This window comes from Talpa europaea, assembly GCF_964194135.1.
Source record: "Talpa europaea genome assembly, chromosome: 6".
Lineage (NCBI taxonomy): Eukaryota > Metazoa > Chordata > Mammalia > Eulipotyphla > Talpidae > Talpa > Talpa europaea.
In genome coordinates this window covers 22,808,535-22,822,083 of record NC_140072.1, presented here as the reverse complement: position 1 = coordinate 22,822,083, position 13,549 = coordinate 22,808,535, and the positions used below count along the sequence as shown (strand labels likewise).

Here is a 13,549-nt window from a genome sequence, read left to right as displayed (position 1 = left end):
GCTATTAAGCTATTAAGTGTACAGGCACTTTCATTCTCTGCTAGGGCACCTCTCCCAACTAGCCATCAATAAAGAATCTAGCCAATCAGTAAAGTAATCATTGATACAGTTTAAAATTTAGCTTTCTTAGGATAACTTGAAAGTTTAAAGAGATGTGGTAAAGATTTTAAGATCAGGTATTTTGAAAGTTAGAGGAAGTTTTTTTTTTAACCATACTGACAAACTGATTTCCTGAAATCATATCAGAAGACAAATGTATATTTGTAAAACTGTCTATTTAAATTACCCTTTTGATATGTAAGAGTTGAGATGTTTATCTCAATTAGTTTCAAAACTATTGTTTAGGACTCAAAACTTTTTATATTTGAAAATTAATATTGTTTAAATCTATCATACAAATTTATTGAGTTGCAATTACAGAATAAGGCTATATTTAAAAGAAAATAATTCCTTAATTGGTTAAATTTCCTCTGAATAAATACATTTTTTAAAAGCAGACACTTATTTCCACCATAATAATAAAACTGAAAAAAAGTCAGCTAAGTATATAATGAGTTAAATACTAAATGAAGATTTTTGGTGCCCTAATGAATAGTTTTAGTAAAGTGAACACAGAGGCCAGATTGCAGTTTATTGAGGTAAGGAGACACAGCTAAAAGTTATAGAATATTTATTGAAAGATGTTATTTTACTATGGAGTTTTGTATGTACAGAGGAGGAAAGATTGAGGTGTGCACAAATTTGGTACGCACTACTCTAATAGTAAAGTTTTATAGGCCTATACAGTAAGTAGTGTAACAAAGTAACAGGAATCACCAGTAGGGACTTGGGATGAAGGGTCTTAGGAAATATCCAGATCTTAGGAAATATGAGCCTTTTAAATACTAATACTTTTTTTTATTTTTCAGAGAGCAAGGCCTATATATATAGGCCTCAACTTACTGATAGTTCCATGTACCTGGAATATGAAGGAAAATACAATAAACAGAAGGTTTTTCTTTTCTGAACTATTTCTTTCAGGATGGCACCTGAAGTTGCTGCTGTTGAGAGGAAAGGAGGGTACAACCAGCTCTGTGATCTCTGGGCCGTGGGGATCACTGCCATCGAGCTTGCTGAGCTTCAGCCTCCTATGTTTGACTTACATCCAATGAGGTCAGTGTGTTGTAATTGAGGCATCCTATGCTTAGAGTACGGGGAACCCCCATAGTCTTTCTTCAAAAGTCATAAACAAATATTAGTTATGACTTCACAGAATTAGCATTAGATAGTAAAATATGAAATCTTAAAATCTTAAAATGTTATGTAATGATTGGTTTTTGATTTTTCAGAGCGTTATTTCTAATGACAAAAAGCAATTTTCAACCTCCTAAACTAAAGGATAAGATGAAGTGGTAAGTATTTTGTTGTTGTTGTTATTTACATGAGCAGTCATAAGCAAAAAAGGAATTGAAATTTAAAAGTCTAATTTTCTAACATTTCTTAGGTCAAATAGTTTTCATCATTTTGTGAAAATGGCACTTACCAAAAATCCGAAAAAAAGACCAACTGCTGAAAAGTTGCTGCAGGTATTTCCCCCCCTCCCCGGAAATACAACTTTTTAAAAGATAAGATGTCATTCAGTTGGATTTTCAATAAGTGTTCTTGCTGTATTATTTTGATTCCATAGCACCCGTTTGTAACACAACCTTTGACACGGTCTTTGGCAATCGAACTATTGGATAAAGTGAATAATCCAGATCATTCCACTTATCATGATTTTGATGATGATGATCCTGAGGTAGGAACTATTTTTACCAATTAGTAGATATAACTTATATGAACACATGTATATACATCGCATAATCAGTTTTTTAAAGTGTTGGGTCTAGTTTAAAAAACTCTTGGGAGAACAATTATTTGACTTTTATCTTCTAGGAAATAATTTCAAAGGTAACCTTTTCATACACAGGAAAAAAAATTTGGTGTGTGAAATAGATGCATTACCTCTTAATTATATTTATGCTGTAAATATGCTCTTAAAATTAGACTTTAGAATATGCAGGATGAAGCTGAGGAAGCTTTGCAAATGATGCCTCTTTTACTCTATATCATTGGAGATATATCCATGAATTAACAGTAAGGAAAATGCATTCCACTACTCCTGCCCCCATTAAATTTCTCACTGAATCTGACAGTACACATAAAATGGCTTTACTAAAGTAAAAGGAAAGAAAATAGAGGAGTGCTACTCCAAGAAAAATCATAAAGGGAAGTAAATTCTTATTTTCTAAGCAAAATGAACATTAATGCCTTTAACATTTGTTTCATTTCATCCATTTGTTTCATTTCATCCTTTTTGGTGTAAGAAGTTGAGCTTTTTTTTAATTATAATTTTCTACTCTGCAGCAGGGAAAGCTAGCTAATTTTTTGAACAGCTATTAAATTATTGCAATATTCCATTTTGAATATTTATATTCAACTTACAGGACATTTACTGGGACCATGCTATGAATAAAATATACCTCTAATCTTAATAACCTTCAATTTGAGGAGGGAGGATAAGAAAAAAAACAGCTGTTTTTTGTTAAGGAAGTTATACAGTGTCACAGTGGAATTGACGTTGTTAGAATGGAGTTTGACAAATTAAAATAAATAAAAATAATGATCAAAGCATTTGGGACTTTTAAACAACTTATCAAAATATTTAAAAAGTGATAATCAGCTTCCATGTCTAGATATTTGAATATATCAGCTTTCATAAATTTTAGAAATGTTGAATTATAATTTATCCTTTTAAGTATGTAAGTTTCACGTAAAACAGTGCAATCAAGACAAGCTTGTGTATGATTAAGAGCACATCAAGTATGTGACTGTTCACTTTATCATTTAATTGGGTTATTTTCTTATCCATTAAGTAATAGATAAATGCATTCTTCTTACATTAAATAATAGCTTGTACTAATTATATTTATGCTGTAAAAATATTTAGAATATTAATTGACTTTTAAAGGATGCTTTACAAAATGTATTTTACTTGAATTTTATTATAATCAGCTGTTATCGCTAAGAAATCAAAAATACATGGAATAAAGGAAAATATTAATAGACATTTACGCTCCATATTTTCCAAATTTCCTAGCAGTTTTAAAGGAGAAAGTTAGGATTTTTGTGGTAATGGTATTACTTTAATATTTTTTTTAAGGAAACTTTTTATTTATTTATTTAAGATTTTACTTTTTTTTTTTTTTTTTTTATAGAGGCATGCTTTATTTATTTGTTTGCTGGTTTGTTTGTTTGTTTGTTTTGTTTATACATGCACTGGGTACAGTCAGAAGCGCGGGAGGGTGAGAGAATTCACCAGAGCCAGAGCGGGGAGCAGAGCAGGCAGAAGGACCGAAGTACACTGCTGAGGGGAGCAGCGGGCGGCAGGAGAGGTCTGCACGCCATGTGGGACCCTCCTCTGGTGGCCGGGGAGCAGCCGCGGATCGAACCGGCGCCGCAGAGGCGGCGCGCAGTTTCGCAACCCAGCGCTCAACCGCTGCGCCACCGGGGAGGCCCAAGATTTTACTTATTTATTTATACAAGCACTGGGGTACAGTCAGAGGCGCGGGAGGGTGAGAGAGTTCACCAGAGTCAGAGCGGAGGATAGAGCAGGCAGAGTGATGAAGTACACTGCTGAGGGGGGCAGTGGGTGGCAGGAGAGGTCTGCCCGCCATGTGGGACCCTCGCCCGGCGGATCGAACTGGCGCTGCAGAGGCTGCAGGCAGCTTCGCAACCCAACACTCAACCACTGTGCCACCGGGGAGACCCGGTATTACTTTTAGCTTGGCTATTTGTGCTTAGAAAAGCTGAGAACCTGAAAATGAATTTGATTATGTTAAATCAGTGTTAGCTCCCTGTCTTGGATCACTGACCTTGAACAGGGGTTGACAAACTTTTCTCTAAAAAGCAAAGCAGGGCCTCCCCGGTGGCGCAGCGGTTGAGCGCTGGGTTGCAAGGCTGCCCGCAGCCTCTGCAGCCCCGGTTCAATCCCCAGCCACCGGGCGAGGGTCCCACATGGTGCGCAGACCTCTCCTGCCGCCCGCTGCTCCCCTCAGCAGTGTACTTCGGTCCTTCTGCCTGTTCTGCTCCCTGCTCTCGTGAATTCTCTCACCCTCTTGCACTTCTGACTGTACCCAGTGCTTGTATAAATAAATAAATACATACATACATACATACATACATACATACATACATACATCTTTTAAAATAAATAAATAAATAAAAAGCAAAGCGATAAATATATTTGACTTGTGGCCCACATGGTCTCTGCCACACTTACTAACTCATCTACTGGAGAGTGAAAGCAACTGTAGATAATACATATGAATTGTTTATGAAAATTTACTTATAAAGATAGTCTGTTGTGGAAATTGGCCTTGGTCCATGGTTTGCCAACTGAGTGTTTTTCCCCACATAAGAATTTCTCAAACCTAACACTATTGTTATTTTGGTCCAGAGAATTCTTTTTTGTGAACTGTGATATCCCTCACGTGTTTAAGCCACATACCTGTCCTCTACCCATTAATCTTAGAACTTTTAAGCCATAACAGGAATAAACATGAAATGATTTATAAGGGTAGGTTTTGTTTTTTGTCAAGAAGAGGTAATAAAAATTACTTTGCTTTTACAGCATTGTTTTAAAGAAAATACTTTGGGAACCATGTTTCATTGTGAATTGTTTGTTTCTTTAATGCTGTTTGTTAGCATGATTATTAATTTATGATCACTTCTTTTTATACCATTTATTAGAATAATTATAAACTCATCATAGAAGATTTCTATGACAGTATGCATTACATTTAGAGAGAACAAGAGTACATATTTAGAAATTAAAATTTTAATTTTAATTTTTGAAATTGTATCTACATAGCCTTTGTCAAATTAAATGATACTAAAGGATATCCTTTTAGAGATCCAGCTTTTCTAATTCAGACAAGAACTATTTCAGAATCTACTCTGCTTATTTGAAAGTCCAATAAATCTAATCATTTTAGAGAAATTGAGTGAAATTTCCCATTATTGGAAATCTAATTTCTTAATATCATAATAGAGTCACAGTGCCTACTTAAATTTCCAGGAAGGGCATCTTTCATTATCCTGGCCTTATTTAACAATATTTTGTATCATCTCTTTCTTTCAAATATGAAATGTATTACTTTCATGACTCTTTTGGGCATGAGTGTTTTGGAAGAATACATACTTGTGTAGTCATCTGAGGTATTGCATTTGAAAGGAAAATTCAGTCAAGTCTTCATCTCAGCTGTGGACTAAATGATTAAATTAATCATTTAATTTCTTGAGCTAATTACAGCTTTATTTCCTACATGCTTTAGATTTCATTTTCAAAGGATGTCTATAATGATGTTTTTAGTCCAAATTTTAATTGATTTTGGAGCCTTGACAAATCTTGTGTTGAGAATCTCTAGAGTTAAATCTTCCAGTGCTTTGGTCACTTCTAACTAGTTTCTATAATCCTGAGGTGTTAATCTTTACAAATTAAGAAGTTTAATATTGATAGGTCTTTTTATGCTCATGGGGATGTATGAAGAATACCTATAACAGAAAGATACTGAGATGGAATTAAGAACTTTTTTTTAAATGAAAAAATGTTATGGTTCAAATTCTGGCAAATGTTGAAATGAAAAGCAGTTTCACCTATTAAATTGTCTGTGCGGTGTGTGTGCAATATTATTTTCAAAATATATGTAAGTTGAATAAATCTTAAGAGAAAAGACATCTGAGTTCAGTCATTACTCTTAGAGATGATAGATGTAAATGTAATCATAATACTGTTATCTTTCCCTTTAAATTTGTTGATGTAAGAGTAGGTGCAAAGTATTTGGTATACTTGATTCTTCATTGTAAAATATATCTAGACAAATTCATTATTATATTTACAAATTATTATTATTACTTGTATTTAATTTAGCATATGTTTATCTAGTCACAGAAATATTCTACCTAGTACAAAAAAATGACTTACCTTGGGCCTCCCCGGTGGCGCAGTGGTTGAGTGCTGGGTTGTGAAGCTGCCTGCGGCCTCTGCGGCGCCGGTTCGATCCCCAGCTGCTCCCCGGCCACCAGAGGAGGGTCCCACATGGCGCGCAGACCTCTCCTGCCGCCCGCTGCTCCCCTTAGCAGTGTATTTCGGTCCTTCTGCCTGCTCTGCTCCCTGCTCTGGCTCTGGTGAATTCTCTCACCCTCCCGCACTTCTGACTGTACCCAGTGCATGTATAAACAAAACAAACAAATAAATAAATAAATAAAGGATTAATTAAAGCTTAAAAAAAAAATGACTTACCTTAAGTGTGTAATAAAGGTATTTATATTTTTACCTTCATTGTTTGAACTGCTATTGTGGTTGTCTTTTTTAAAAAATTATATATTCACAAAATTGCATTTTGTCCCCATTTTTATGCAAAATGAAGTTTCTTTCAGATTTGGGTAATTTTATGGACTAGACTATGACTTGATGTACCAAATTTCACATCATTAATGTGGTTCTTTCCTAGCCTCTTGTTGCTGTACCACATAGAATTCATTCAACAAGTAGAAATGTGAGAGAAGAAAAAACACGCTCCGAGATAAACTGTAAGTACACTTCTGTAATGTCAGTATATAATTCACATTGCTTTCAAGGACCAGCCCAGTGGGTCTTTCTTAAATACTGCTCTGTTTCAGAAACAACTTCATCACATTGTCTGGTCTTTATAATGGGAGTCCTTTGCAACTCTTCCTTGAAATATGACTAGACTATTAAGTTCTTGGCAAAGTTTTGTGCTGGAGCTACTGGCAATGGTTTTATGTTTCAAGTTTCTGGTGTCTCTCCATATAACCAGGGTTTTGTTCTCTCTTTGTTAAAAGTAAATGGTGTTTAGGCAATGTGTATGTAAAAAAAAAAAAAAAAAGACTCATTTGTAGAAAAGGTATTACTCTTTCACTTTTTTTTTTAAATAATAAATTTTATTTTTATATTCCCCCATACAATTGCAAACGCCCCGTTCTGACCCCAATCCTTCCCCTCCCGCCCCCCATCCCCCAAAAAGTGTCTCTGGTTCATAGTTTTCTGTTGATTTTGATTTTCACTTTCTTATATTCATTTTCCTGGTCCCTTATTTAAGTTTTCTAGATTCCTGCTATGAGTGAGACCATCCGGTATTTTTCTTTTTCTTTTTGGCTTATTTCGCTGAGCATGATCCCTTCCAGCGCCATCCATGTTGCTGCAAATTGCATGTGTTTATCTTTTTTGAATGCTGAGTAATATTCCATGGTATATATGTACCACATCTTCTTGATCCAGTCATCTATTTTTGGGCATTTGGGTTGTTTCCAAAGCTTAGCTATTGTAAACAGTGCTGCTATAAACATAGGGGTGCAGGTGCTCTTTGGAGTTGATGTTTCTGTGTCCTTTGGGTAAATACCTAGGAGTGGAATTGCTGGATCATATGGAAGCTCTATGTTTAGTAGGTCCAGAAATCTCCACACAGCTCTCCATAGTGGTTGGACCAGTTTGCACTCCCACCAACAGTGCAGAAGAGTTCCTTTTTCTCCACACCCTCGCCAACATCTTTCACTTTTAGGAAGTCCTTTCTGCCTTCAGTTAAATATGATAAAACACTTTGACTTTAAGAGGAAACAATCTGGGGCTTTTCTTGTGTGCCGTAGTGGGATCAGTTTTGCCCCATAATGACTAATGAAGAGTCAGCAAGTGATAAAATTGAAGCTGTCTCAGAAGAAGCTAAGGAGGCGTTTTCATCCAGATATTAAAATATAAATTTATGATAAATGACTTTACATACAGATCAAGACCAGTGGACAGTTACAGGTAGTTTTTTACATTAGTAAAATATCATAAACAGAAATGCATCCCGAAATGTTTGACCAGCAATTATTTGAACAGTAACTGGATATAGTAGAAAGTTGTCATAACTTTAGGGAATTGAAGAGAACAGAAGAGTGATACCAGAGTAAAGCATGAAGAATGGATCTCCATAGGGACTTTGCTATATAGGGTCCATTTCTGGGAACGCATTCCCAGGGAGTACAAGGATATTAAATACCCACTACAGTTACAGTTCAGTTAGTAAGGCAGCTTCTTATCTCTACAATTAGTGATTGTGAAGTTGGGGTAACAGGGATATTCACAAGGCAGATAGATGCACAGAAGTGTCATGTAATGATTGAAGATTTAATTTTGCTATTTAGTAACAAATACACAGGAGAGCTCTTCAGAGGGCCTCTATTGATATAGATTAGCTTTAATACTAAAAATTATTTTGTGATTTTTGATGTATAATCATGTGTGTGAACTATAATGAGGAACCCATTCTTGAAGAGCCTAGTTACCTATAAGGGTCAAATTTTGATATCTTGTCCATAAGAGCTAGTAAGCATGCACACCCTCATAAACAGCTGGAGAGCTTATAAGATTACTTGTCAACCTTTTTTTTTTCATAGCTTGTGCCTCCTTTTGCTAAATATTCAAATCTCATGGTCTCCTTAAATTAATGTAAACATTCACAATAAATTATACTTACTAGCTAAAATCAAAACAATTATAAAAGTGATTATGCTTTTGAAATGTCACTCATTTCTCTGTCTTGAGAATTGGTGTTTCAGCTGGATCTCTTGCTAGTTGAGCTATAATATACTTGTGACTGTGTTTTTCTTCTGTTTATATTTGTCTCTCTGTTTTTAATCTCAGTGGTCTTGAATGTTGTACTCAGGTTATAAAAGCAGATGATGATAGTGATAATGGAATATAGACATTAAATGTAAAGGTAGTAAAACATTTAATAGATTAGAATAACAAGGAAAAAAGTAAATGATGTATTGTTAATTTAAGTCTATTTTAGCTTGTTTAAACTTTATCTCATAGCAAATACGTTACTGATTATTGTATAACAAATCACCCCAAAATTTAGCAGCTTAAAACAATAAATATTAACCTCACATGATCTGAGGAACCCAGAAGAACTTACTTGAGGGTTGTGAATCAGGGTTTGTCATGAAGTTGCAGTGAGGATGTCAGCTAGGACTCCTATCATCAGCAGACTTGCCTAGTCTCGAGGATTTGCTTCTAAGGTCACTCATAGGGGCTTCTGGTCCTTGCCACATGGCCTCGTGGGGCTGCTCACAGCATGCCTCCCTCCAGCACCAGCGATCCTGAAGAGGAAGCCTGCAACAGAAGCCTTACCTTCAAAGGGGTGTGCTGTCACTTTGCTATACTCATTTTGATCATGTAGAACTACCCTGGGGTTATGAGAAATTTATGAATACAAGGAGGCAAGGTTCATTTGAAGCCATCTTGCAAGCTGGCTTCCAAAAGTACTCTCAATTACTGTGTCCCAACTGAGGTCCTGAATGAGGATTCTCTCTCTTTGATGCTGTGTTGCATTGGAGTAGCTGGTTACATCCTGATGGTAGCCTCTCCATGTGTGGTTTTGTTAGTCATCTCTCTTTCTGCGGAAAAGGCCTAGGATTAATAGATGAAGCTTTGAGACAGATAGACTGTGTTGGACTTTTTTCCAGCTAACATTCTTTATTTAAATCTTCAAATTATTTTCAGTGTATGGTAGATAGTAAAATTAAATGTGATCTGCCATGGAGTAATTTTTGAAATTACTACATTATTCAGAATATGGAAACACAGTGTTGGTTTCCTTTTTTTTTTTTTTTAGTTGGCCAAGTAAAGTTTGATCCACCCTTAAGGAAGGAGACAGAACCACATCATGAACTTGTAAGTACTGTAGTCTTAAAATGTTAATACTGAAAATAAATATTTTAATTAGCCTTTGAGATATATTGGTGTTCACTGAAAAAAGACTAGTTATTAATATTTTCAAAAGTTTGGGAAAATAAAAATGTAAGTCTTAAATTTAGAATAAATAAATCTGTGTTGCTGAGATTTTCAAAACTATTTGAGGGACAACCTACTAGTTTTACCATTCCCTGATTAAATGTTTTTAATGGTGGCCCTTTATTTTTCATTTTTGTTTTTCAGTTTTTGAGGGGCTTTTTATGTATGCATTTATTGGAAATAAATGCCAGGGTTTTAAACTAGAATGATAAAAGCCCATCTCAGTTTTAAGAGTATTAGGTGGTTTTCTAAACATCAAGACAGAGTCAGATATGCTTAGTGTAGTAAAACTCAGAACAGACTAGGCATTTACATAGTAGATCAAGTTTGTCATTCATTTAAGATTTGTTAACTGTAAAAACATTTTTTTGTTACTCTTTTATGTACTCCTTTGTAGATGTGTGATAGTATATTAGCTATAGTCTTAAAAGCAAAGTACTTTACATATATTTGAGTTTTTTTAAATATTTGAGATGTTAGTATTTTATGAATAAAAATGAGACTTAAAAATAAAAATTAATCCTAATGAATTTATTTCACCAGAACTCCAGATAATAAATTTTATTATTTTTCTTTTCTATTTAATAATGAGAAGAAAGAACTGTTAGCAAGTACTAAGGATTGAAGTGGGAACTTTCTTCTTAAATTTAATGCTTATTTTAACCCACTTTACTAAAGGTATGCAAAAAGTGTTTGAAGGCTTTAACTAATAGTTACTCTGATTCAGTGTAACAGCATGGAGAAAAGGATTGTTAAAGAAAAAAATTTTAATAATCATGCTGTAATACTTAAACCCAACATTTTAGAGTAGGTTAAGAAGAAAAAGTCCCTGACTTTATGAATTTGCAGTTGTATTTATTTTCTGTTTTTCCTTTTAAGTGGCCATTGCATGTATTACATTCTATACTAATTTAATAACTGCACTATAAAGTTGCTGCAGTATTGCTTTTATAGTAGTTCCTTAATATAATTTGCATATGCCTTAATAAAATTATGTTACCAGGACTGACTACACTTGTGAAAGTTTCCCTTTATGAATTTCTGACTTTTAGTCTAAGTGTAAATAACTTGGGTTTCTTGGTCTCTGCTAAACAGCCCGACAGTGATGGTTTTTTGGACAGTTCAGAAGAAATATACTACACTGCAAGATCTAATCTGGTATTTCTCATCTTCTGATTTTCTTTGTCAGCATTGTTTTGGTCTTAATTGTTCTTTTTTTCAATCAAACATTTTGTCCAATTTTAATGAACCAGTTTAAACACTGTTTAATAAGTTCCTGCTATTTAGAAAGACTCCATTTAATAAAGATTATAGTAGTTATTTTACATAAAAAGTTAAATAAATGTATTTTACATGTTTTATAATGTAATAATTTTTTCCTTTTTTAATGAAAAATTAGTTTTTACACTCAAATGAGTTTTTTTAAAGAATTTGCATCTCCCTCTAAAATGTCCAATGTGACTTATTTTAATGAACTAGAAATCATTCATCTATATATACAGATACACATAAGCATTCATTTATATAAAGCTATTTATGTGTTGCATATGTAATATATATTTAAAAAAATAATATGTCCCTAACAGTGAAAACAATCTCAGGTGACATTTTAACTTCGTAGCATTATTCATTGCTATTCATCATACATTGAATATATATGCCATATTCAATTTTCTTAGACCAAAATTTGAATTATAAAGTGCCTCTGAAGTTACAAATATTAGGCCATCTTACCATTAGATAAGAAAAGATGGGAAATTAACCTTGCTAGATATTTAATAGACAGTACTTTTCATAGTTGAAAAGTTTCATAGTTTATTAAATAAATAGTTCTTTCTACTTCTGTTCCTGGCGAGAACCCATAGGCACTTGAATGTACATCCACAGATTCCATTTTTTTCTGCCTTTTCGATGAAATTTTCTATCCTTACCCCCTATAATCAAGAGTTTCTTATGATACAGAGGATCAGTTGACAGGGATGTTGTGACAAAGGTGATCTTTACGGACATTTAACTTGTGGCTAGTTCTGGCAGACGAGGGATGAATAAAATATTTGTCAGACTTCACCTTTAATAATCAGTTTTAAAAAGCTCAATCGATAATAAAATTTAACACTTGTCCAGAAGTTTTTATATACCAGATATTTTAATCACTTTATATATATTAACTTATAATCCAACCCAAAAATGATGGCTTTAAGGTGCAAGAAGCTGAAATTGTTTTAATACCCAGTTAAAGAATAGCAGAGATGGGGGGAAAAAAAAAAAGAATAGCAGAGATAGCAGAGATGGGATTTGACCCAAGCATTCTAGCTCAGGAATTCAAACCTAACCACTGTGGCACTGTGCTGTATTGCCTCTACCCAGTATCTTCAGCAGTGTTTTCTCACTAACACTGGGCTCTCTCTTACACGTGCTTGCTCTCTCTCCTTTATCAATAGATATGTCCCATTGTTACTTTTTTTATTGTGGTAAAATACATATAACATCACATTTACCATTGTTACCATTTTAAAGTATACAGACCAGTGGCATTAGGTACATTCATATTCTTGTTCGACTGTCATCACTGTCCATCTCTAGAACATGTTCGTCTTTCCGAACTCTCCTTCTTAGCCATTAAACAATAGCTCACAGGCCCCCTCCCTTAACCTTTGGCAGCCACCATTCTATTTTCTGTCTTTTTGAGATTTTCTGCACTCTGAGCATCATACAAGAAGAATCATACAATGTTTATCCTTTTGTGACTGACTGACTTCACATAGCATGATGTGATCACATATTCCAAGTTCATTCACATTGTAGTATGTATCAGAATTTTAAGGCTAATATTCCATTCAGTAGACCACAATTCTTCCCCCACTCATCCATCAAGGGATTCTTGGGTTGCTTTCACCCTTTTGCTTCTGTGACTACTGCTGCTATAAATGTGGATGTACAAATATCTGTCAGGTCTCTGCTTTCATTCCTTTTGTATATATAACTAGAAGTGGAAATGTTGGATCGTTTGGTAATTCTACATTTCATCTTTTGAGGAATTGGCTTACTGTAGCAGCTGCATCATTTTACATTCCCACCAACACCGCATAAGGATTTCAGCTTCTCCACATCCTCATCAGCACTCGTTATTTTCAGTGGGGATAGGGGTAGAGGAAGTATAAAATGAATTTCATTGAAGTAACACTGATGTATAACATTATATAAGCTCCAGATACACAGCATTGTAATTTGACATCTGTATCTACCACATCATGATCACTGCCAAAACTTTAGTTTCCACCTATCACCATACAGTTGACTCCCTTTACCCGTTTTACCCACTCCCTGCACTTCCCCCCAGTAATCACCAACTGTTCTTTGTATCTAAGAATTTGTTTTTTTGTTTCCTTTTTTTATATTCCACTTAGCATAATACCCTCAAGAGCAAGCCATGTTGTCGTGAATGACAAAATTTCATCTTTCAGTAACTGAGTAATATTCCGTTATGGGTATTTACCACATCTGTTTTATTTCTTTATCAATGTTTAGGTTTTCATATCTTAGGTTTTCATATCTTAGCTGTTGTGAATAATACTGTATGAATATATGGTTTCAAATTAATATTGTTTGGGTAAATACCCAAAGTGGAATTACCTGGGTGACATGATATTTCTATTCTTAATTTTTTGG

At 34.4% G+C, this 13,549-nt stretch overlaps 1 protein-coding gene across 3 annotated transcripts in view; it reads left to right on the top strand.

The window, feature by feature from the left end:
• The window catches only part of MAP4K3 (mitogen-activated protein kinase kinase kinase kinase 3), a gene marked incomplete at its 5' end in the record, with an annotated part of 132,280 nt that overhangs the window by 80,215 nt on the left and 38,516 nt on the right, over positions 1–13,549 (top strand). For 2 of the 3 annotated variants that reach the window (XM_084234526.1, XM_084234525.1), the window contains 6 exons: positions 1,021–1,152; positions 1,329–1,391; positions 1,484–1,565; positions 1,667–1,777; positions 6,534–6,612; positions 9,702–9,760. In XM_084234526.1, coding sequence (XP_084090652.1) covers positions 1,021–1,152; positions 1,329–1,391; positions 1,484–1,565; positions 1,667–1,777; positions 6,534–6,612; positions 9,702–9,760 — 526 coding nt within the window. Of the gene's footprint in view, positions 1–1,020; positions 1,153–1,328; positions 1,392–1,483; positions 1,566–1,666; positions 1,778–6,533; positions 6,613–9,701; positions 9,761–10,975; positions 11,039–13,549 lie in introns of all 3 variants that reach the window. The other variant, XM_084234524.1, reaches the window with a different exon arrangement.